The sequence below is a fragment of the Falco naumanni genome, chromosome 6 (assembly GCF_017639655.2).
Source record: "Falco naumanni isolate bFalNau1 chromosome 6, bFalNau1.pat, whole genome shotgun sequence".
Taxonomy (NCBI): Eukaryota; Metazoa; Chordata; class Aves; order Falconiformes; family Falconidae; genus Falco; species Falco naumanni.
The window spans coordinates 49105707-49129467 of record NC_054059.1 but is presented as its reverse complement, the minus strand read 5'-3'; the positions used below and the strand labels follow the sequence as shown (position 1 = coordinate 49129467).

Sequence of the window (23761 nt, the reverse complement as noted above, 5' to 3'; positions counted from 1 at the left end):
AAACTTGGATTTGCATCATTCATGGACATTTTATTTTAATGCCTCCTTAGGTTTTGTTTTTTTCAACTTAGTCTTACGTATTTGACAAACTAAGGACTAATCAGCTAAGGCAAGAATAGGGTTAGTTGATTCATAGATAATAAGCATGATCATTGTTTTCACAGCGGTTTAAATGCCTGCATTAATTCAGTTTCTGTTGCCAGGTCTCCTAGTCAAAAAGATGCTGGTGGATGCTTCCAAGAATCCAGAAATGGATAAAATTGTAAACAACACCAGAGGAATCATATTTTATAGCGTACCTCACCATGGTTCCCAGCTGGCTGAATATTCTATAAATGCCAGATATCTTCTTTTTCCGTCTGTGGAGGTTAAAGAACTCAGCAAGGGTACGCTCACTTTGCTACCTTCTAACAACAGGGATCTATGCTAATCTGTTCATGATGGTTTTCTTATCATGCTGTCAGAAAAAGCTGGATAAAAACAACAAACCCCTTTTTATGCTTTGGGCTGTGTGTTGAATTACTGTAAGTAATTCTGAGTAGCTGTTTCATTTGATGGCAGAGGCGAGGGGAAAAAGTGAGTCAGAAAAAGTTTATAGAAGAGTTTTGCAGGCCATTTAGTGATGTGGTGGGTGGTATGAAAACAACTCAACATGTGCTGGACTTCAGACTCTTCTAAACAAATTCCACGCTACGCAGAAATAAAGAGTTGTTGTATATGATAGCTGGAAAAAGGCATTACAAGCAAAATGCTACTCCTTTTTGTACAGCATTGATTTTTCCAAAACATCTCTTTAGGGATGCAGTCTTGCCAGGCAAATGCTATAATCTTATATTCAAGACAACTTTGCCAAAATTTTGTTGCTTTTTCTCAGATTCTCCCGCCCTGAAAGAGCTGAATGATGACTTCCTGTCTTTTGCCAAAGATAAGAAATTTTCAGTGCTGAGTTTTGCAGAAACCTTACCAACACACATAGGCAGCATGATAAAACTGCACGTCGTACCTCTGGAATCAGCAAGTAAGTCAAGTAGCCATTTAATTTATTTAATTTATATATAGTCATGTAAGCGTCAATAATGAGGAAGGATTATAAATGCTATGGTGGAAAGACCATAAAAAAAAAAAATAATCTGTTACATCGTGGGATTTTTTGTTTAAACGTTTGGCTGAGTTTAATCTCAGCAGGGAGACTGTAGTTTAAAGGCAGTTACATTTATATCTTAGAATGGCAATTGTTTGGTTTGTTTTTTCTAAATGCAAGGAACACTTGCTTATTGAAAAAAGCAGGGTGGACCCTGGTCTAATGTTATGTTGTTGTAGTCCTTTCCTCTGTAATTAGGAGTAACTGTTGTTTATCTTGCATACATAGGCTGAATAGTATCTCAGAAGCTCCCACAAGTTCCAGGTATTTTCTCCTTTAAAATATAAGAAAGAAAATTAGTAAATTGCTAATGGAAGGAAAAAGTCACAAAGTTGTTTTTCAGCTTTAAGAATCTTTTATCCTTATCTCAGGTACCCAAGCAGTAGAGTTTGCCTTCTGGAGAGTTCCTTCATCTTTTTGCCTTTTGTAGGAAAAGGGAAAACCAGACACTTCTTTCTTTTGCTTTTTTTTTGGGTGTTGAAGATAGAGAGTTTTTTCAAATCTGGTATTTTCAGGTTTCCCCTGAGCAAAACCCTCTTCTGCATTGCCCAAGGTACCTGTAAGGCCTTGAACAGAAATGATTCCTTTGTTGGGTTTTAGATCAGGCTTTCCACCAGCTAAATCCACTAGATTAAATGCAAGGCTAGTTGCTCTGAGAAAGGCAGACTATACATCCCTGTTCTCCTGAGTATTTCAGCAGTATTTTTTCAGTATGTCTTCTCAAGAAGCAGCTGTTTGCGGAAATGTTGCTGATGCAATTTTATTGGCAAGGACCGAAAATCTGGACATTCATGTTTTTTTTGATTTAACAAAATAAAATGAAAAAGAGGGGCTGGGTAACAAAGTGCACAAATAAGCACTGTGCACTTACAATTTTCTGGTCTATTTCTCCTCATCTAGAGATGACACATAGTGGTTCACGTGAGCTGTCTTGAAAGCCTTTAGAGGGTACATGATGGTTCCATGTCACACCACTCATTTTGTTCAAACCCCGGGTTGACAAGTGCTACGCTCACTGTTTCTTACACACATGTTTGGGCATGTGAAAGCAAACCTGCATCCGGCTCTAGTGTCATTTTACATGGTTAAAGATACAGAGTTCCAAGCAAAATGGAGAATTTCTCAGGAGGTTGAGTGAATACATAATGAACTGGAACGTGGCAGTCACAGCATCCTAACTGGAAAGTTCACTACTAGTGATAGCTGTCAGGAAAGACTAAATGCCATAGTGCGCCCCAAAATCAGTAGCTGAAAATGGGATCCTTGTATTCTACAATTAAGCAATGTAAATTTTTCATTTCCCCAGAACTGGGTGTAGTGATTTCTGGCATGTTTCAAGTTCGTTCTAGTCCCATTTTTAATCTCCACATCAAAGTATTTTTATAAGGGATATGGGCAATTAGTGGTGATCAGAATCTGGATACCCCAGATTAAACTCTATCCCTGTTGATGTCAATGCTTATGCTTCAGTCTCAAGTGCTGGTAAATGAAGTTTTCATTCTTCGAAGTTTTCATTCTTCAAAGTTTTCTATACGGAGAAATGTACATTTGTGTGTTCCCAATAAAGATAATAGAATTCTAACTTAACGGTTTACCAGTTTGAGTTTTGTAGCAGTGTATAGCTCTATCTGACTTTAGCAGTGTGTATTGATGCTTTTAGTACATTAAAAAACAATGAAAACAAAACAGTTAAACTGAAGACAGGAGAAGTTGCTTCTGAAATTGAAATTGCTAATGCAAGGTGTGCTTTTCAGTCTAGGTGATCTTAAAACTTCGGTAGTTTTTTTCTTTTTTTTTTTTTTTCCCCCCTCTCACAGAATTAGGAATTGGAGACCTTATTCCAGTGGATGTTAATCATCTAAATATTTGTAAGCCAAAGAAGAAGGATGCTTTCCTGTACCAACGTACATTGAAGTTCATTCAGGATGTTTTAGCCCAAGAACTTGGCGACTGAGTTTTTGCCATCCTTGGCTGCTTATTTCCTCTATTTGGTGTAACACAGTAAGTTCTTCTCCTAACATTTATGAAGGGATCAGCAGAACTACAAAGATGTTATATCAATAGTATCTGCTGCTAAAACACTTTTCAGTAGTACTTCTTCAACTTATTTCTGAAATGTATTTAAAAAAACCCACAAAATGAAGTCCTATAAACATGGCAAAAAAAAAATGTGTGTTGGCTTAGAGTGGCCATGATCTGTTAACAAAATCTGTGTAAATTCTCCAGCAATTTGGCTTGGAGGGGACAGGGACTCGGTGAAGAGAAGTTTTACTTAGTCTACAGATATTGCTCTGGAGCAACACAGCTAGACTATGGAGAGTGCCCAAGATATTTTCTTTAACAAAAAAAAACCAACCTTGCCCTGGAGGTAGATGGTCTCATTAAGGCAAAAATACACGTGGGACTGAAGTCTTACAGAGAGGATCAGAAGCAATTAACTGAGGTGGTTATTTGTTGTGTCAAAGGGGAGAAGCAGCATGTGGCTGCCTCAAAGCTTTGCTTTACTGTCCATGTGAAGTAGTCTGACTGGAGCCTGGAGAACTTTATCCAAGTGAATGAAGGTAGGATTTTGGTCTAGCGGCCCAATTACAGGAGTTTTTGTAATTTGCCTTTTCATTTAATAGACCACCCAACTTTGTCAGTAAATATGCCATCAGTTTCCTGCATGAGTTAGAGATAGGTTGGTAGATTGTCTTGCGTAGGCAACTGTAGTTGTTTTAATCTGTTTGTATAAATCAAAACAGAAGAAATGTTCACTTTCTCGTACATTTCTCTCTTAATCTTACCAATTTATGAGATTGCTTTCTTTAGGACAGTGTGCATCTGGTCAGACTCAGGGCAGTTCCGTGCTTGTTCATATGGAAGATACAGAACAGAGGCTTAGCTCCTGCTTTACTCTTGGGACATACCGAGAAGATGGTACATTCAAATCCCTGGCTCATGTTACTCGTTTAGAAACTTTTTCTTTAGGTGATTTAAAGAAGAGCATTGAAAATGCTCAAGTGGAGTAAGACAGATGTAGGCCCTGCTAAGAAAGCTAATGCTTAGAGTTTAGAGCTCAGGTAGAGAAAAGTAAAGCAGGAAAAAATTCAGGTGATCACAAGGTCCCACCAGAAATGCAGAATATCCCAGATGTTTTGGTTTCTTGGGGCTCAAGTGTATCAATTGGTGTAGATACAGAGAAAAACAGCAGTATTGTCAGATTTCAGTTTATGTTAAGGATATCGTAATAGAACGGATAAAAATAAGTATTTTTAGGGAGACAAAAAAGAAAAAAGGCAGTGCTCAGTCATTTATTTTTTTTTTTGGAAATCTTAGATAATTTGCAATGCAGTTAAAATTGCAGCACAGACTAATTGTGGTCTCTTTCCTTCCTTTCTTTACACCCCCAACCCTCTCTGGAAACACAGGCTATGATTAGGCTATTCTGCTGTAGCTGACTGTTGGTTAAATAAGGCCTGTCTTGATGACAGGCTTAAGACACCTCTTAGCATCAGTTACATGAGATGGATCTGGTATTACTGGCCTTGAAGTTATGGCTATGGAAGCTACCAAAGAGGTGGGATGCACCTTGCAGTTCTGCATGGGCTTGGTGCAGGCGCCAGTGGCCATCGCAGTCCTGCCAGGTCCTGAGGCCACCTCAGCTGCTCCCACCTCAGAGCACTCCAGCCCAGGAGGACACTACATCTGAAAGTACACTTCTGGAAGTTGAGCCTTGACCTGCTGGAGTTGCGTAGTAAAATTCACAAGAGCAGTGCAGAGAATGTACAGCACTACACTGGCAAAAAGAGCTTCCCCCCCCCCCCCCAACCAAGACGTAGGTAAGAACACTGCATGGCGGTATTTCAGATAGAAAATTAACAGAACAGTTGTAACTTCGAAAGAGGTTTATCCTTTTCATACTGTGCTTAAACTTCAGAGTGTAAATACATTAGAACACTTTGTATTCACAAAGTAGCGGGTATGTGGAATTCATTGTGAATAGACAAGACTTCTGATAACCGAATGCATATTTAGTGTGGCAAATCCTGTGTTGATTTTAATAGACTCCTTTGGCTTACAGGGATTCAAGTCAATGGCGTTACACGTTAATCTCTAAATGCATCTGTTTTGTTACTGTAACTGGAACTCTTGAGGCAACTTTCTCCTTTTTGTAACTGTATGTATATATGTGTAACTTTTAAAACTAGTAACTGGGGGGGGTGTTGGGCTTAGGTTGGTGTCTTGGTTTGTTGGTTTTTTGGTGGGGTTTGTGTTTTTTTTTTTAATATAGTAATGAAATGTGTTTTTAAAAATGTGCTAGATACACCACAAAACGTATTAAAGGTGAATGATCTGCCAAATGAATACTCTGGATCATGGTCACTTTTGTTAAAGACCTCCTTTTTGTGTGGGTGTGATTGTCTCACGCTGGAAGAATTTAATGTTTACCCTTCATCTTCAGCAAGTGGCAGAGTTCTGGGGGGTGCAGCTGGTCATTGATGTTTTGCCAAACTGAACAATTTTTCCATTGTGCTTTTGGATTTTGCCTCCTAAACTGTGTACAGACATTAGTTTGAGGGACAGAAGGTCTGTTGTGTAGCATCCATGTCTGCTTCCCATTAGAAACTTACACGTCCATGCTTCTCTGGTGTCACATTCATTCAGAGTAGTCCTTTATGTAAATTCTTAGGTCTCAAACTATGCCTTTAATCCCATCTAGCAGGGGACTGAGCTGCAGATGAGGCTAGCAGTTATGTGTGGATTGTCTGAGAAGATGGTATTTAGTCTGCATTGTGGCATCCAAGACTAAAATAGTAAGGCAGGACTACAAGGAGTTTGTCAGTCCTCTTGCGCTTGTTGTCCAGCTCTCCTGTGTAACCGTATTGGTATTTCTAGCAGCAACAGGCATCAGGTTTTTCAATTGTTGTGATTACAGTAGTGCAAACTGGCTTTCACTGTGATTGTGCTCCATGGTGCCAGGCGGAGCTGCTAGCTAGAAAGGAGAAATTTTCCATCTGGTGAAAATGGCAATTCTAGACAAAAAGAAAAAAGCAAAAATATTGTTTTGTCAGAGTATAAATTCTACTCTGGTTTTGGTTCTTTTTGTTTCAGTGATCACCCACCTAAAAAAGCTAAATTGGGCAGTTGCTATACCAAGGAAACCACTTTCTCACCCCAAACGTGAGTGCAGCAGACCAACCAGGATGCCTGTAGTAACTTTAATTTGCTGTACTACAGCATCCTGGGCAAGCTCCCATGGTCTTAGTCCCTTGCCAAAGTCTCTCACATTAAATAAGCACAAGACACATACTTGCATCTGGTAAATCATTCATACCTGGCTTCACAGTCAGTGTCAACAATTTTAAGATTTCAAGGTGCTGGGTTCACAACACGAAAAATATTACGGGATAGCCACTCGCAACCACTCATTATATGGCCCTCAAGGCTGATAGCTATCACTGAGGATACTGGTTTCCATTGATGATGTCCCAGTGAGAATGGGCAGCAGACCTGAGGACAGAGCCGTGCTGTGGGTTCCCTGTGGACATCAGGTAACGATGGTTCGGGTTACTTGGCCTCTTTTCACATTGTGGCAGTGCCCAGCTTAGTCCTGAACGAGAAGGAAGGCATCCCTGCCTCCTGCAGTCTGAGTTTTCTGTACTGGTTTCATAAACACAGAGCAAGTCTGGCCCTGCTTTGCTTCTGACCATTAAAACTAGAACGCGGGTCACAAGCACCTGCCTCCAAAAAAACACTTGGCTGGGGTGTTGAGCAGCAGTGTGGAAGATAATATATTGAGACAGGAGATTTCTCATTCTTTGCTGTAACCTTTTCTGCTTGACTGTCTGTTCTTTTCCCTTGATTTGCTGCAGCTGAAGAGTACATGCTGTCACTGATAGTATAAACCAGCTAGCTGCTGGGATTCATGCTTTAATGGGCAGCTTGCCACATACATAGAAATAAGATAAAATGCTAAAGGCCAGATACTTCTTTTATTCAAGGAGAGTAATAAAGCGGATTTTATTTGACTTGTATAAATCCAATTTAATTGGCTTTCCTGCTAACACTTTCATTAACATGTAAATTAGCTGTCCTAGAGCTGTTAATTATCTTCGCAGAAAATGTTGGCTATGGTCATATAACGTACTCTTTCTTTTTTACAGCTCTTAATGTTTTATACTGAAATATGCCCATAAATATTCACTGTATTTTTTTTTAAGAGGAGGACAGGAGTCTAAGGCTCTGTGTCATCTTGGAGGGAAACAGCTATCTCGCTTCAGCATTATTCACTAGCTTGCTACCGTGTTAAACTGACACTTCAGAAGCTTAGTACTGGGCTTTATTGGTTTGGCCTTTGAAGGTTTTTGCAATTTTTTTGAAGTGTCTGGCAAACGAGGGAGCAGAGGAGGATGGCAGGTGCTCAGACAAAGGCAGCATCCTCTCCTACAGGATGTCTTGCGTTCAGAATTTGGCACTGGCAGTGAAACAGGTAGGCATTACAAGTAAGAAAATGGCTGAATTCCCAGTTTCCAAGAAGCTGAGAACAAGCCAATTAATTTTCCTACAGGGAAAAAAACTGAACCTCTGAACTTTTTTAATGCATCTTTTCTGCAAAAAAAATCTGAAAACAAGAGGTTTTTTTCAGCTTCACCAACTGCTTAAAAATGCTGTTTCCTTTAATAATAAAAGATCTTGATGTTTCTCTTGTCATGGTAACTTGTTAAGTTGCAATCTGTTTATCACTTTTAACTGCCTGCTTTGAACAAATGGCATTTGTCGTGTACAGTTTTACTGCGCAGGCAAGGCAAAAGCCTGCACAGCTAGAGCAAGTAGCAGACGTGTTGAGCACCGTGGATTATCCTTGTCAAAATCTCGGGTGTCTGAGAAGCACGACTGCCGGCTCGCTAACGAACAAGGAGTGACTTCATTGTGGAGATTGAACAAGGAGTGACTTCATTGTGGAGATCGTCTGCTCTGAGCTGAGCAGCAGGACTTCATGAGCCAGCCCACTGTGGTAAGTGACCTATAGACTCGCCTGAAACACTTGCCCTATAGGCTGTGGTGGAACAGGGAGTAAGTGTGAGGGAGAAGCAAAACAGGCATGAAGGATTACTTGCCTGGAGTTTCTGCAGTGGCTAACAGGGGCTGCTTCCCCTGGCTGGGCTGTCACGGAACCATTGGACATGACCGTCTTTCAAACCTTCTGTTTGCAAGAACCTGCAATGAACAGATTATGGTAGTTAGTCTTACCCTGTGCGTTGCAGCTGCCTCCCAGCTGCACCTCTATGTGGCTGGATGCACAGTGCACCTGAGCAACAGCCGCCTACGGCACCGCGCGCGAGCCTTCAATTTGTCCTCAGTCTTAGATGCGGTGCCCAGGCCTGGTGCTGTTTCTTAGCCTTCCCAGCTCATGCTCTGTGATCCTACTGTTTTTCAGGGTTGCCTGGCCCTCTGCTGCAGCATGCATTTACCACAGCTGCTGAGGTGGCTGGGAAGCACACGGCAGCTCCTACCCTGGTACAAAATAAACAGACTGCATAGCTGAGGATCAGCAGAAACGCATAGCGAGAGCAACCAGCCTGGTGGCCAAGCTGAGCTTTACTGCGAGTGGGCAAACTCATTAGGCCGTAAGTGACTGTTCCTCTCTGCAGGAGGGTTCTGCCATTCCCAGTCACGTGTGTGTGGCTCAGTTTCAGGATGTAACACAGCCTGCGTTGCACATGCTGTGCATAAACTTAGGTTCCAAGACCAGCTCTTTCCTCATCTGCACTGTGGAAATAAGACTGGCAATGGCATTTTCTTACTACGAAGCAGAATGGGAACAGGGACACAAGTACTGAACTATTAAACTCCCTTTAGCATAAGACATGAATATGCTAATGACCGATGTCATCAGCTGGGCACGACTATTCCCTGTACTCCCACAGTATTTGCACAGGTAATATACAAGCAACCTATAGCAGTTCTTCAAAAAGGGGCTGTCACTGCCCACGTGCTCTTGCAGTGTGAAGTATGGTGGTTGGCACTGACTTGCTGTGAACAAAACCCAGGGTGAGTTCTGGAACCTAGTGGTAGAAAACGAACTCAGGAGGCCTTTGATCTCGTTGTAGGCTGGAGCCATGTTTTGAGGGGCTACCCTGGCCTTCCAGACTCGTGGAGGCATGTTATTACAGCGCCAGTAGCAGCACAGCGCTTGGAAGAGGTCTGTTGTAATGTGGGGCTTTGCTTGCCTGTCTGGAGTAAAAACGCATTTCTTGCTGATGCCTGGGCACCGCTTCTCATGGTTCTGCTTTACAGCCTCATAGTACACACCTTTCGTTTTACTTTTAACGCAGGAATGAGTTTAATAAGTTAAGTACTGGGGCCAACACTGCAGACTAGTTAAGAGCTACAAGAAGATACCGTCTAAGCCTTGTTTCCACAGCAGAAACTTCTGTAGTAGAACAATATCCGTGTTACTGCAGTTATATTGCTGCATATTCCCCGTTTGGATGTTTGTTCCAGAATAACTAGCAGTCAACTATTCAAGATAAGGGTGCTTTATTTCAAGTGAGAGAAATAGATTAATATATGTAGATTTCAGAGAAAAATGTTTTTCGTGATGTCTTTTTTCCATACCTCATTACATGTTCTTATGTATGATTTGTACCTGAAATGAAATAAAACATCTTAAGGTAGATTAATAAAAAGAAATAACTTAGAATAAAGAATGTTTCAAATAAGCTGTAGATAATGTTAGGTTGTATATACTCTATACACTTCCCTCCAGGGGCAGTATTTTTAAACATGACAATGAAATGTAGCATGGGCAGATGATCCTATTTCCTTAAATAAAAAATCGTTGTGCAAAAAATTAATTTTTATTTTGCATCATAATTGTGATTTCTGCAGGAACATTAAGTGGAAAAAATCTTACAATTCTAAATCAGTATTTGGCTTCAAGGTATTTTTGTTTTGTTCGAAGACAAGCAGTTTGTTGAACCCTTCTGACAGTGCACTGCTGTCTTCGTCATCACTAAATGTAACCCAGTGACTGAAATCTTTCAAGCTGGGGTGTTTAAATTTTTCTGGAGTGTGTGCTGGAGAAGTGGCTGATGTTGCCTGTATGGAAAGAGGGCAGGAAGAATCCGTGTCCAGGTCCAAAAGATTGGTGTTCTCTGGAAGGGAGCTGCTATCGGAGAGCTGTGGGTGCTGGCCACCTGGTACCGGAGGGCCCTGAAGGTTAGCCATCAATTCTGTGGCATTTGGTGCCAACTGCTTGGTTGTGTTGTTTTCTGGGCTGGCAGAGGATGCAGGAGCAGAGACAGCAGCCTGCACAGGGACACGAGCATCCTGAGCTTGGGAGCAGCATCCAGGATTGTTGTTGTTGGAGTTGAACATTAACCCACTAAAAAGTGAGTTGTCGCTGCTCTGTAAAACTTGCAGATGAAGAGCTGCAGGAGCAGACTTCTTTCTTCGTGGTGGCACCTTTGGGGCAAAGGAAGCGTTGTGGGGAGGCAGTGCAACGGCCTCAGCTGTGCTTGCCGAGGGGGGCTGCCTTTCGCTGCTCCCCCTGCTCTCCTGGGGCTTCCCAGGTTGTGGTGTTCTGGGTTTAGGTACTGGAGTAATCCTGGTCGGACTAAGAAGAGCTGTGGCTTCTAGACCAGGCTCTGGCAAGCCAAAAGGAGACTGTGCTTGGTCAGATTGTTCTTCTGTAGGCATGGCCTGAGGGGGAAAAGGAACAAGAAATTTGAGAACAAAAATGACACTCTCTGAGTCACTACTAGTGCTAGTCTTATTGGTGGCGTTACTGAGAAAAGCTGGCAGTACTGGAAGAAAAACAAGCAGTACAAAGAGGAGGCTTGACAGCCTGCACTGTACCTGCTTGGGTCTGCTCTCACGCATCGTACCTTGGACCTGTGTTCATTTACAGAGTCTTGTATGAGGACAAGGACCTTACAGCCTGTGTGAGAAATACATCTCTTCCATGTTAGGACTTCGCTCTGGGCCAAATTAACAACAGTTCTGAAGAGTTACTTATTCGTTACATCTCTCTGCTGACTAGTATTATTTAAGTAAGAATGCACAGGGAGGGCTAAATAAATAGGGAAGGAATTCTGTACTGTGAGGGTGGTGAGGCACTGGAACAGGTTGCCCAGAGAAGTTGTGGATGCCACAGAAGTGTTCAGGGCCAGGCTGGATGGAGCTCTGAGCAACCTGGTCTAGTGGAAGGTGTCCCTGCCCATGGGAGGGGGTTGGAAGCAGATGATCTTTAAGGTCCCTTCCAACCCAAACTACTCTATAATTAGTACTAGCATATATTCACCAGTTATAAATACATAAATAACCAGAGCCCAGCTTAGTCCAGGAGGGCAAGAGCTGCTTCAGATTTCTCACACTTTGTGTGACTGAATGAAAGCATTTTAGTTCTTAATAAAAATATACAGGCTTTTTAATGCAGTCAGAATATTTAGTCAATATTTCATGATGGACATATCCCCTGCCACTTCTGTCTATATGCTGTTGTTAAGTTCCCTACATGTGCTTGCATGCTTTTTTAATGCTAGAGGTGGACTGGGTAGAGGTTTTCAAGTACACTGCTCCCATCTGAACTCACTCAGATGGAGGAAGGCATAGAAGTCTGAAGGAGAGTCAAACTGAAATAGATATATTCCTGCAGGAGATCTCATATCACTAACTAACATCCCTCTCTGCTCCTTTCAGGAGTGCCCTGGGAATGGCGACAACATAAACAAAATAAACAGACCATTCCTTGTTACGGAATGTTTAAGGAAAGGGCATGCACTGTGCTGTGTGGGTTTTTTTTCTTTTGTGAATCTGCTAAGTAGACATGGCACAGTCCATTATAAAGGATGAATGCCTTTAGAAAGGAAGGTGAGGCAGGAGTCCTAACAAGTTAGAACAGAGCTTCCTAGCAGAGGTTCTGTCAAAGGAAGAGTATAAAAGGTTTTACCTGTCTTTCTCTTGTACTTAAAATTGCTTTCACCATTAAATAATCGTTTTAACAGCTCTAGAGGTAAAGAACTATTATCTACATTGCAGAGACCTGACAGAGATTAAAACTTGAACACCTACAGGTTTGTATTTTTAAGAACCTGAACTCTTGAGTAGAATCCAGAATTCAAAGTGAAAGGCTGAAACAAGGTGTGTGAGAAAAGCGAGATGTCTCTGAACAGCATACTGATGAAGAAACTGCCTCAGATCATTACAGAGCAGACCAGTCATGATCTGGTCAAAAATAAACGCTGTGATAACGGAATGAGTCTTAAATCCTGACAAGGTTTAGACTAACCAGAAGAAAAATAATGAAGTCTAAGAGAATGGACCGACAAATAGAAAAGCTGGATACGGCTGAGTAAGGAACTCAAGGCTCTGTTTCCTTTCAGATCTTTCTTACATTTTTATGCCTTGGTGACTACAATACACGGAATCATTTCGGCACCTGATGGCTAAGAATGTTAAACGACAGGACTTCATGCAAACTGTTTAACAGCCCACCCCTCCGGCCATTGGTCGCACTGTGTAAGGGAAGCTGGGTGCACTTTGCAGTAGCTATCGTACATTGCCCACCTTAACTCCGGTCCTTTGTAGAGGTACTGGCTTCTTCGCAGTTGGAACTTTGGGTGGTGGGCGATGGGGCACAAGCACTGGTCCCGCCTGTGACCCTTGAAATGATGCTGACTTTGTGATGCTGGGAAGAGGCTCAGGTTTGGTGAACATCTGGTTTCTAGTTAGAGCAGGCTTTGCTGCATCTTCCTGTAGTCCTGAAAAGCAAAAACAGATAGTGTCTTGGCCTGATCAGAAGATAGCTTCAAGATAATTTCTTTCACAATCATGCTTCCAAAATGTGGATACCTAAAGGGCCGGCTCGGGCCAGGAAGGTAGGTTTTAGAAATAAAGACAGACCTTTGCAATCCTGTTACATTTGTAAGAGGCAGTTAGGGAAAAACTCTCCTATCTGAAATAATTTCATACCAAACCAGCAGTGCTGTGCCACCATTTAGCCAAGTGCAAAAAACACTGACTGGGAGTTCAGGAGTACTGGATTCAAGTCCCGAGTCTCCTTTTGCCCTAGTTTCCTTACCTGGAAAATCAAGACGATGACACCAAATGCATCTTGTAAAGTACTTTGGGAAGAACTGTAAATGCCAACTGGTGGTACAGCAGAAGGGAGTGAAAGTGATGCTGACCAGACTAGTTCCCTTACCCACACTGAGTGAAATGCCGAATGTGAATTTCAAAATAAATGGAGAGTAAACCTAATTTCAAAACCAAATGAACAGAACTCTCCGAGGAACAAACATCAGGATGCCTTTATGAGATTTCTAATTAAATCTGATTATTCCAGACTGCAGTTGCTCTATTTACAAATGAAAAGGGATGTTTTTCTCTTAAACTGAGAGCCTTGCAAGCTCAGGTAGCTATCTCAGAGTCATTCTGCATTCTTTCTCATTCATACAGCATCAGCAGAAATACTGCTTGCCACCCTGGAGGATATACTCACACTGCCTACGTTTCAGTACCAAAGCTAGTTTCCTGCTCTAAGTTGCAAGAAGCTCTCTTCTCCAGGGATTAGAGAGCGAGCCTAAACACAGAGTAGCCTTTTAACTTAGCTATTCAAGCTAAAGTGATGCAAGCTTCTATCTAGGTTACAACTATACTTGCTGGCCAAATGTGAACAGAATCCAGGTTATTTCTCCCACAGTTGTATTTATTCTCTAGTTCTGCTTGGAATAGTGAGCATTCACTAAATAGAGCAGCAAATATCCTTTATGCAACTGAGCTAACACAGGCACAATCAATTTAGTAACATCCCATCTTTTATCTTTTAATTTTTCAGACTAAATCTAGACATAAATAACCCAAGGTGCTTCTCATAACAGGTTCTACAACAAAATATACAGCTTGAGTCATCTTGGGGAAAAAAAAGTTAGTATTATCAAAACTGACAGAGAACACCAAGTACAATCTTGCAAGAATGTGTATGTCAGCGTTCAGGTGAGTTTCTGAATAGGAATACGTGCAACTGGGCTATGATGGGATGGATGAATACACCTACAGTTTTCTTTATTTAAAGATTTTTAGAAATCAGAAAGCTGTGCTTACCTCCTTTAGCTTCCATAAGACATCTAATAGCTTCTTCTGCTTCCTCAGCTGTGGTGGTTTTGATCTGCTTGACATTGTAAGGTTTACTTATTCCAGTCCGGACTTTAGGCTTTAAAAAAAAAACATATAAGAATGAGTAATTTTGAGAGAAGTGATTTTTCTTGTACACCTGTAATCTTGCAGCTAAGTTCAAGATTACAAAAAAAAAAATTCTGGTTTTGCCAGTGGCTATTCAACGATCTATAAATACTACAGAAATGGTGGGGAGTCTTTTGGCAGATACTACATCTTTGTTACCAGCTGACAGACAGGCCAGTGGCTTACTGCCACAGCTAGTCCCTTAGCCATCCCTTGTTCAATACATTACGGTTCTTATCCAACAAGACAGGAGTGGGGAGGTGTTTCCACATTCTGGTCTCTATCTCCTGACGTGGCTAGAAGCCTTGCTGGCTATAGTCAAGGCTTCGTCTGTATTCTGGGCAGTAGCATGGCCCAGCAACAAAGAGGTTTGAAAAGAATTAAAGTGTATTAACATAGTGTTGAAAATTCAGGTTAGCATCTGTCAGAAAGCAGCATGTGGAATAAACCAACAGTGCCCTGGTCATGCACCATTCTCTTTTGCCCTCTTTGGCCTTTCTAATTCTTGGCAATTTAATAATGTTTTTCTGGTGTCTAGCAGGTCCTACAGTCTAGTATTACAGTACAAGAAGTTCATCTTAGCATTTCCAGCTCAGGCCTGTGGTGGCCTTCCCTCCTTCCTTTCATGACAGGTGTAGACAAGCTAAGTGGCCGCGCTGAATGGCAGAACTCACTGGCTGCTGAGGGGCTCCAGGTAGCAGCTTTGCAGTTGCCAGGATGGAGCAGGTGGAGTGGCTTCCTGGAGAGAGGGAACCATCTGAGGGGGACTTTTTGCCTGATGTCGCAGCTGAAAGCAGAATAAAAATGGCTTTTTTACATTCAAGAGCTGATAAAACATTTTTTCTGCAATGGAGCAAAACCAATGTGCTCAGAAATCGTTTGTGATAAATAAAAAAGACACTATCGCCCTCCCTTCTCCTCCAGGGACAGACATATTAGGCAAGACCTTCTTCCTGGAGGACACCAGGGACCTTGAGTCCCTCTGCCTGAGTGCCAAGGGCCAGACACTTTAATCTAGGAGGAGTGATGGGCTGAACTGTTGCTCTGAGGTGAAAAAAAAATCTCAACACCGAATAAAATGCTGAAATGTTGAACTGTTTCAGGAAGCAGTTTCCTACTTAGTCTTGCTTTCATTTAATTAATTTAATAACCTCAGCTGAGCACTGCATTCCAGGCACACAAATACAGACACTGGTGGTGTCGCTTCTGTGCAACAGACTCAGAACTGAATGGGAATGATCCCAAAGAACTCATCCTCCCGCAGTGAGTCTGACAGAACCTTTAATTTAAGACTGGGAAATATACACAGAAGAGAGACTTTTGGGCTGCAAGAAAAACGTGATGTATAGCTTGTGTCATACAGAAGGCAAAGATGGTTATGCTGATCTGGCAATTAGCATTCACCCAGAAGTAGCCATAAAAAGCACTGATGGCATCTCAGGTGGGTAGAGCTTAGGTAAAGAGCGTCACTTCCCCTCTGTGCCTCACAGAAAATCCTAAGTCACTTTGCATTTCTTTCAATAACCACAAGAGCAAGAACTGCTTGCAAAGCAGAAAAGGACAAAAATGAGTCCAGAATGAGTATTTTATCAGAGCTTTTCAAAATGAAGGCTACAATTAAGTCAGAAGCAAAGAAAGTGTAAGAAAACAGTGACTTCAGAACTCAGCAGGCATAAACCCTGATACTTATTTTTATTGCCACAGAGTGGCTGGTCAACTCACTAACCTGAGTGATGAGTTAGTATGAAACATACGGGCCATTCCATCCTCACTAAAGGCTTTTTTTTTTGGAGTATGTCATCCTAAAGACAAACTTCTCCCGTTGCTAATGGCAGCCACAGTCAGACTGAAACAGACCGGGAGGCAAGTACCTCAGCAGCCTGACATTCCAGAACAAGGTATTACTCACTTTGTCACCCTGAAATGGCAGGCAAAACCGTTCAGATGGGGCTACCACAGCATTAAAAAAGGGTTAAACTCACCAGGAGGGGGAGGCCTCTGTGGTGGCTGAAGTGGCCGAGGCCTGGTAGGAATGGAGAGAGACCTGCTTGGGGTCCGGCGGTGGCATTCCCCACTTGCCTCCAGCTCCTGCTTCAGATCGGCCAGGTCTGTATCATCTAGGGAAATTTTAGGAAGGATCTGTATTAGATACACACTGGGTGAGACACACCAAATCTGAGTGGTCAGGACAGAGGCCAGCCTCAGCCAGACGACATGGCTCCTTTCATACTGTTCTGCTCTCCCCAAAGGTCTCCCTGCTCCCGCTCCAGGAAACATCTACCCTTTTGTCAAATGCTTCTTCTCTCTCCTTCTCCAGCATTTATTAGCTGTTTGCATCTGATTTCAGGGTTACTAGTCACCTTGTTAGATTCTGCGCTTTTCACAGCCAGATTTGGTGGCAACCTGCTCGCGTTCAAACTGTGTCACAGCAGCCACGAGGAGGCTAGTTCATGTCAATCCCTTGGTCTTACTTCCTGAACACAGGAATTCTCTCTGAGGGTTAAACAACTGAGGTACTCACTCAGGAGAACTGGGTTTGTGCCAGAGAAAAATTCCTCTGAATGGCTCACTCATCACATCTCTGCTTTTCAGCAACATCACCTAACAGGTACGCTTGCCCCAATCTGCTAGCCCTTGCCTGCACCTTATATGCCTAGGTAATTACACAGTCTTTCATCCCATCTAAGCCTCTCTGACAGCTGGAGGGGCAAGAAGTAGGGATTGCTTTAGTCTCCCAGTCTGCTACAGTGAGGGCTTTATTTCAGTTCCCTCACCCCAGCACAGCTGCCCAGCCATGCAGCTCTGTTCTTTAGGGCTCCAAAATTCACGGGGTGTAGTTTTGTCCCTGTGGTTTGGAAAGGATGGGGAAGGAACTGTGTACCAGCAGCCTCTCATACTTCAGGCATTTTTACACAAGCTCTTGTTTGTCAGAAAGCTGTGCTCTGCAGGGAATACCGAGCTGCCTCACAGTTTCCTGCTCCCACTCAGCAGCGGATGGCAGCCACAGAGACAGAGCCTGTGATCCGCCCAACCCGCCCTCCCCCATCTCTCTGTATTTTCAATACTTCTAAGCTGCAGATACAGGCTCATCAGTAGGATCCAAGGAGTCATACAGGCACCTAAAAGCACAGCTTGTAGCAGTAACACTGAACACAAGGCAAAAACCAGCCATCACCATTCTGTCCTTTCCCCTAAAAGGCTGCTGCTTTATGGCAATAGCTCCTACGGACATCAGTTTCATGCGGCTATGCCCTTCTCTGACCTCAGAAACACACATACACACTGTTCTGCCCGTCACTGGTTTCCATCTGTGTCTAGCACCAGCTATACAATCATCATACCTTCGATTAGGAGTTACTCAGGCAGAACTGGAAGCTTATGGAGGCATCTGAAATTGCAGAGACTTTCAAGATGGATTGAATATATCATACTTTGAGTTGTGTGAGATCATGATCCCACCATGACCTCCTTCAAACTACACTTCATAATCTCCATTTACTTTGTGATGTTTCTTGTGGAGAAGAGCTAGTGTGGGTGAAAAGAATCATTGCAATTCTCTGTAGCTAAATGAATCATCACACAGTAGGCCAGAGGTGTTTGGAGGGCAAGGCATCCTATAATACAAAGTGATTGGCTTTAGAGTATTTAATAATGACAGATTACTCCTTGACTCAGGGCTAGGTTTCTGGGTCTGGCCACGCTGCACCCAACCTATGACTCAAGGTGGGCAAAAAAGCTGCGTATCACTCTGGTTGTTTGGAAAATCTGTCTGCGTCAACTTACGAATTTCATTTAATCTTTTTTAACTCTACTTCTGGTTCAACCTTTGAAGGTATTAAAAGTTTTCACTTTTATGACAAAGCACTTCTGAGACAGTGCAGAATGACAGCTACTGAATCACTTGCTGTCACAATGAAGTGTTTAATACGTGACCCAGCCTGTCAGTGCTTGGTCACCAAAGCATGTCCTGATCACATTCCAGTGTAAGACCACCACTGGTTTGGCTAGTTCTTGCTGCAGTTTTTATCAGTATTCTCTCCACAGCTTTATCTTCTCTTTACTGAGTCATTTCACAATAATGTGCAAACAAGCCAGCTGACCAGGAAAAAAGGTAACACATTTACAAAGCACTAAAAGAATGAATAAACCTGTTGTGTGAACCTCAGCTTCTTCAGAAATAAATGAAATAAGAACAACAGAAAAACTTTAGGCTTCTTTGAAGGAAGTAACTTGAACACAACAACATCCCGTATCACCCAGCTTACACCTGACTGCAGTGCCACAGCTATTGCTCAAAGGACAGAGCGAAGCCCGTCACTGAATCAGCAGGATTCCTTTGGTTTGATTTTGCTCTGGCCTTCACCAATAAGAAAATAACGATTTCTTGTTTTATGCTCCAGTGCCAAACATCATGAAATGAACAAAAATACTTAATTTCTCCTGGCTATAAAAGGAAAACAGCATTTCTCAGTATTCGTGCCTTGCCCTGGGCTAGAGAGAAAGGGGATCTAAGCTTTATTATTTGTATTGCTGTTATGCCTAAGGGCCTCAGTGCCTAAGGGCCTCAGTTACAGTCACTAACTCAAGGGGGGCTGAACATGAACATGTGCAAAAAAGATGATCCTTATCTTTGGAGGACCTACAATTAAAATATAAATGAACAGGGAAATACAGACAAAAAGAGAACAACAAACCTTCAGGTCTTACTTTAAGGAAGGTAGATATTTTACCTTTATACAGGCGCAGGTTTTGTCCAGATTTGTTTGCAAGAGCTATGGATGCAAAATGTCCAGAGCCTTCAGGCATATCTTCTGCTGTGTCTGCTACTAGGTGTTGACACAAAGCATCATCTAAATAATCATCTTCATCCTCCACTATATCACCTGAATTAAAATATTAGACAACAAAGAACTAGTGAGCAAATGCATTCTCTGTCTCTACTACCAATCAATGAATTTAATATACAGGTTGTGCAAACTCCTTGTGTAATCTGTGTATTTCATTCTATACAGACAACTGTATAGACATTGGATTTTCTAACAAGTAGTGTAACACTAAATTGGCAGGACAATCTAAGCAACAGTTCTCTGCCTAGGCACAGTGCCAGGTCATGGCTTTAGTTATAATCCTATTTTTAAGAAGTGTGGCTTCATTACAAATTAAGATACCACAGACACTCATACTATAACTTCTCTGTGAAGCCAAAGTCAGTGAAGGAATTTCTCACAACTTAGCTTAGAAACCTGCTGCTTACCTTCCGAGTCATAGTCCAAACTTGAGAAGTCAAAATTTTCTTCCAGAAGACAGGAATTTGCTGTGGGGGACATGGGGACAATGCTGTCCCGTTTTCGAGCAATTTCCTCCTGAAGGCCCTTTAGCCAGTCCTTAGTCTTGGGCCGGATCTTCACTGTTCTGCCTTTAACCTAATGCAAAGAAATAATTGTTTCCCCTTTGCCAAGCAACTTCACGAAATGAGAACACCTGAAGAGAGTAAGCAAGTGCTGCCAGTCCAACTGCTTGAGAAACCGATGCAACTGAAGCTTCATTTCAGAAGCTAAATGAAGAGGAAGCACTCCTCCTACCCCCATACCAAGTTTTTGGACTGCAGCAATATTCTTGAAAGAAAATTAGCTTCACAGCACAAACACATTGCTGCTGCATTTGGGAAATACTTGAGAAATAGGTGAAACATCTAATATCAACAAAACGATACTGTGATTGTAATCATGGTGTGGGACGGTTCCATTTTTGAGTCGGTAGCTTTAAGGGTTTGCTATCTCATCCTGCCATCTGCAAGCAGACTTCCTGCTCAGAAAATCCTAAATATGATGGTTGAATGTATATGGAAAGTATATTATTAAACAGATTAAGGCCACAGCTGCTTATATGTGTTGCTCCTTGACATTTGGGGCGAGATGTATCCAAGCCAGCAGCTTTGGCAGCAAAATTAGTTTGCCAAGTTCCCAGCACTTTCACACACTGTGCACATTTTGGTCCGTGCTATAAATTAGATTAATGAAATGAGCCAAATTAAAAGATAAAACTCCAAATAAGAAAGAGGAATGAGAGTTAAATCCATTACTTCAATGTTAAGTTTACAGTGCAGGCCCACAAACAGTTTTGCCAGCATAAATGAGGGGGTTGATGAGTTTTAGAGTATGTGTGTGGGAAGGAAGAGCAGGGGATGGGAAGGTAAACGCCTACTGCTAGTGCTGAATTTGCCATGGAGGCCAATGAATCATGTTGTTCCAGCATGATAGAAGAAGTTTATTTGATAGACTTAAGAGAAACAACAAAATTTCCAAACCACAATTGTGAGAATGCTTTGGCAACAGTATGAAGTCACGCATAATCTCAGAAGAACTGCTTTAAGTGCCAGAACAATGACTGAGTCCATGTATTCTGCAATGGTATCAGAGGCCAGACCCTAAGCACTGCTTAGGAGCTCTAAAGAGGAGTCACCTCCTGCCCTCCTGAAACTGAAATACTGCATTAAAACCTCAGCGGCTGTGAAAGCCAAGGACTCTGTGAGCACTAAGTTTCCCTGAAATAATACTAATTGATTTAGCTAGAAACTCAACTATCTCTTTTCTAAGCAAACCCTTTGAGAAATTTGTCATGAAATTACTATAGGTTTAAAAAAGTCTTACTTTGACACCATCTATATCCATAACACGAAGAGCTGACTTGCTGTCTGCAAATGTCACCAGCATTTGACCTCCACTGATCCTAGTGAAAAAGGCAGAGGAGAGAAAACAGTGCATTTTACTTCACCATTGAATAAAAAGCCTTAAAGGCAAGCATGATAGTTTTGTATAGCTTTGTATTTGGTTTTAATTATATTTTCCCCACAGCTACTTTTTGGGAGCAAGTGATCTATGAATTCCAGTTGGGCACTTCCTCTACCCCACCCCCCCTTGTGTGATACCCATGCTCCTGCCATACTAACTTCCATGGGTCTGCATATCCCTCACCTCAGAAGACATTTGGTGTTCCCAAAGACTAGTATACCATCAAGCTCTAAAGCAATTAAAACCAAAACAAAACCACCAAAGCATGTTCTTTTCTTGCTCCTTTTCTTTGCAAGCAAGGTGTTCCTGCTTCTGTTCCCACAGGGCTGCTTTTGAACACTCAACTTACATTTGGTATGTCATAAAACCATACAAAACAACAGGTCATCAGTTTTCACCATTAATAAACGGGTCAAATACAACATACACAAGTTTCTGGTCTTGTTTTCCAGGTTAGCTGTCAGACCTTTTGCCTATATTTCTCAAAACAGAAGCCTTGTAGCTATGCTGGAGTCCTGTACAGAATCGACCAGAATGAAATTAAACTGCTGTGCCAGAAGGTATCGCACTCTCCCTCTCAAACTTGGTAGGTGATAGAACTGCAAGAAGCTGTACTATTAACAAATAAGCAAAATGACCCCCAAAAGAAAGGTGAGCCAGCAAGGAAATCCTAGTGAGTGTGAAAGAGAGCTGGAAGAGAGCAGACCTACTCAGAGAAAGTGAAGCAGGGCCCAAGGACCTGCCAGCAGAAGCAATGCATGGCAATGGGGCCTGAATTTAAAGGTGATTATTCACATCAAAGCTTCTGCTTTACGGTGCTGTACTGAATAAAATTCTCCTTCACTCAGCCAAGACAGCTGTTAAGACTATTTTTTTAACAGGTTGAGGAGAGGTAGAATATATTAAAAACACTTGTATTCAGCATACTATTTTCTAAAACAAAATTAATTTTGTCAGGACAAAAAGGGGATTTCTAGTCTGTGTGTTTGAATAGATGACACGCCATTTCCGACCCCAAACTTACCTGACCAGAACAATAGTGCCATAATCCTCAAACATTTGCATAAGCTCTGTACGCAAGTCCTCAGGGAATTCATTTGTCTCTTCAGGTGTTGGTGATAGCAGATTTACCACTACTGTGGCATCCAGTGGTCCCTGGAAAGATGACACTTCCTGGAAAACACTGTCACGGGCTGCTTGATTAACTTCCTGAACTTCCACTTCTACAATAGCTAACACTGGCCTACAGAAAACAGGAAAAATGCTGATTTAAAATCAAGATCAACATCACCCAGTAGGAAATGCTTATATAAAATTAAAATCAATGTCAAGCAGTAGGACAGGTAAGCACTTAGTTGTGTGAAGGACAAACAGTGTATTGTTTAAACTCTATACATCTATGGTGATTTTTAACTCCACAGTGTAAAATCTCATTGCAAACATTTAATTAAGCCTGCTATACCTTAGAAGGAAGTGATTATTATGTATGTTCTACATAGACAGAGAAGCGAAACAAATTACTTAAGGTCTCCCTGCAAAGAAGTGCTGTGGCTGGCAATACAACCCAGAAGTTCAAAATCTGGTGGACTGTTTCATTTTCCCTGCAGTGGAAGAACATGCCTTGAGCACTGTTAATTATGTTCACAGCCTTGCATTAGCGCAATCTAATAGTGAGGACTGTAAAGGAATTCAAATAACAACTGTCTGTTGTACTTCTGGCAAACCTGCCAGTCTGAAAACATCAGGATGCTTCACTCGTTATCAAACAGCTGTATCCCAAAACTTCTATAGATCAGGAGGCAATACATTATTTTCTGTTAGACAGGGCCACATAAAGATGTCTTTTTCCAAAAACTAAGGACAAGGTACTCTATAAGAGTATAATGTGATTATGTAGCAAACATATATCAATCCATCACATTATAATCAGCCAACACCGCAAACTTGCTTTTTCAGCCATTTTTTACAAATTACCTCTCTGTGTATTGGATCTAAATAAAATTGAGAAAGCTGTCTGAAAGAGTAAAGCTTGTCTCACATCAGTGGATGCAATCCACATTCTCAGATTTCCACCTGCAAGCACACAGAGCAGTGGCAGCGATGGCTGCTCTTCTGTGTCAAAATTTCCGCCTCCTACTTACAATACAGGCTCTGGAATATGTATTACCAGAACATATGAAAGCAACAACAGCAGAGCTAGAAAGGAATAGTAAAGGGAACAAAACATATAGGAAGTGTTAACTATTTCTAAAAGCACTGTGAATCATAATGCATTTCCATATGTCACAAAGATACAGCTAAGCCCTTTTTCCAGCACAAACCTTGGGAAAGCAAACCTGCTGACTGTAATTTAGAAGCAGGTTTTTGCAGTCAAGCTTGCTGAAACAGAAAACCAATGCACAACAGCCATGTTTCACAGATTGCATCCTCAGGGTCCTACATAATGAGTGCAGCAGTTCCACCGTGCTTTATGGAACACAGCAATGTCAAAGTCTTGACACAGAGAAATTGATTGCAAGAGGCATGTTCTTCCATCGCTGGAGGAATACAGAACAGTCCTCGCATACAAGAGCAACAGTCCTTGCATACAACAGTGCCATGT

General features: G+C 41.9%; 2 protein-coding genes across 7 annotated transcripts in view; one reads left to right on the top strand and one right to left on the bottom strand.

The window, feature by feature from the left end:
• Positions 1 to 5488, top strand: part of SERAC1 (serine active site containing 1) — a 29932-nt gene extending 24444 nt beyond the window's left edge. For 3 of the 4 annotated variants that reach the window (XM_040597364.1, XM_040597362.1, XM_040597365.1), the window contains exons 15-17: positions 204 to 386; positions 875 to 1018; positions 2959 to 5488. In XM_040597364.1, coding sequence (XP_040453298.1) covers positions 204 to 386; positions 875 to 1018; positions 2959 to 3095 — 464 coding nt within the window. In that variant the 3' untranslated portion in view covers positions 3096 to 5488. Of the gene's footprint in view, positions 1 to 203; positions 387 to 874; positions 1019 to 1369; positions 1406 to 2958 lie in introns of all 4 variants that reach the window. The other variant, XM_040597366.1, reaches the window with a different exon arrangement.
• A 4159-nt stretch (positions 5489 to 9647) lies between these two features.
• The window catches only part of SYNJ2 (synaptojanin 2), a 71772-nt gene continuing 57658 nt past the window's right edge, over positions 9648 to 23761 (bottom strand). For 2 of the 3 annotated variants that reach the window (XM_040597359.1, XM_040597361.1), the window contains 9 exons: positions 22184 to 22402; positions 21019 to 21097; positions 19623 to 19791; positions 19099 to 19251; positions 16351 to 16485; positions 15043 to 15155; positions 14231 to 14339; positions 12686 to 12888; positions 9648 to 10828 (listed from right to left, as the gene is read on the bottom strand). In XM_040597359.1, coding sequence (XP_040453293.1) covers positions 10037 to 10828; positions 12686 to 12888; positions 14231 to 14339; positions 15043 to 15155; positions 16351 to 16485; positions 19099 to 19251; positions 19623 to 19791; positions 21019 to 21097; positions 22184 to 22402 — 1972 coding nt within the window. In that variant the 3' untranslated portion in view covers positions 9648 to 10036. The remainder of the gene's footprint in view (positions 10829 to 12685; positions 12889 to 14230; positions 14340 to 15042; positions 15156 to 16350; positions 16486 to 19098; positions 19252 to 19622; positions 19792 to 21018; positions 21098 to 22183; positions 22403 to 23761) is intronic. The other variant, XM_040597360.1, reaches the window with a different exon arrangement.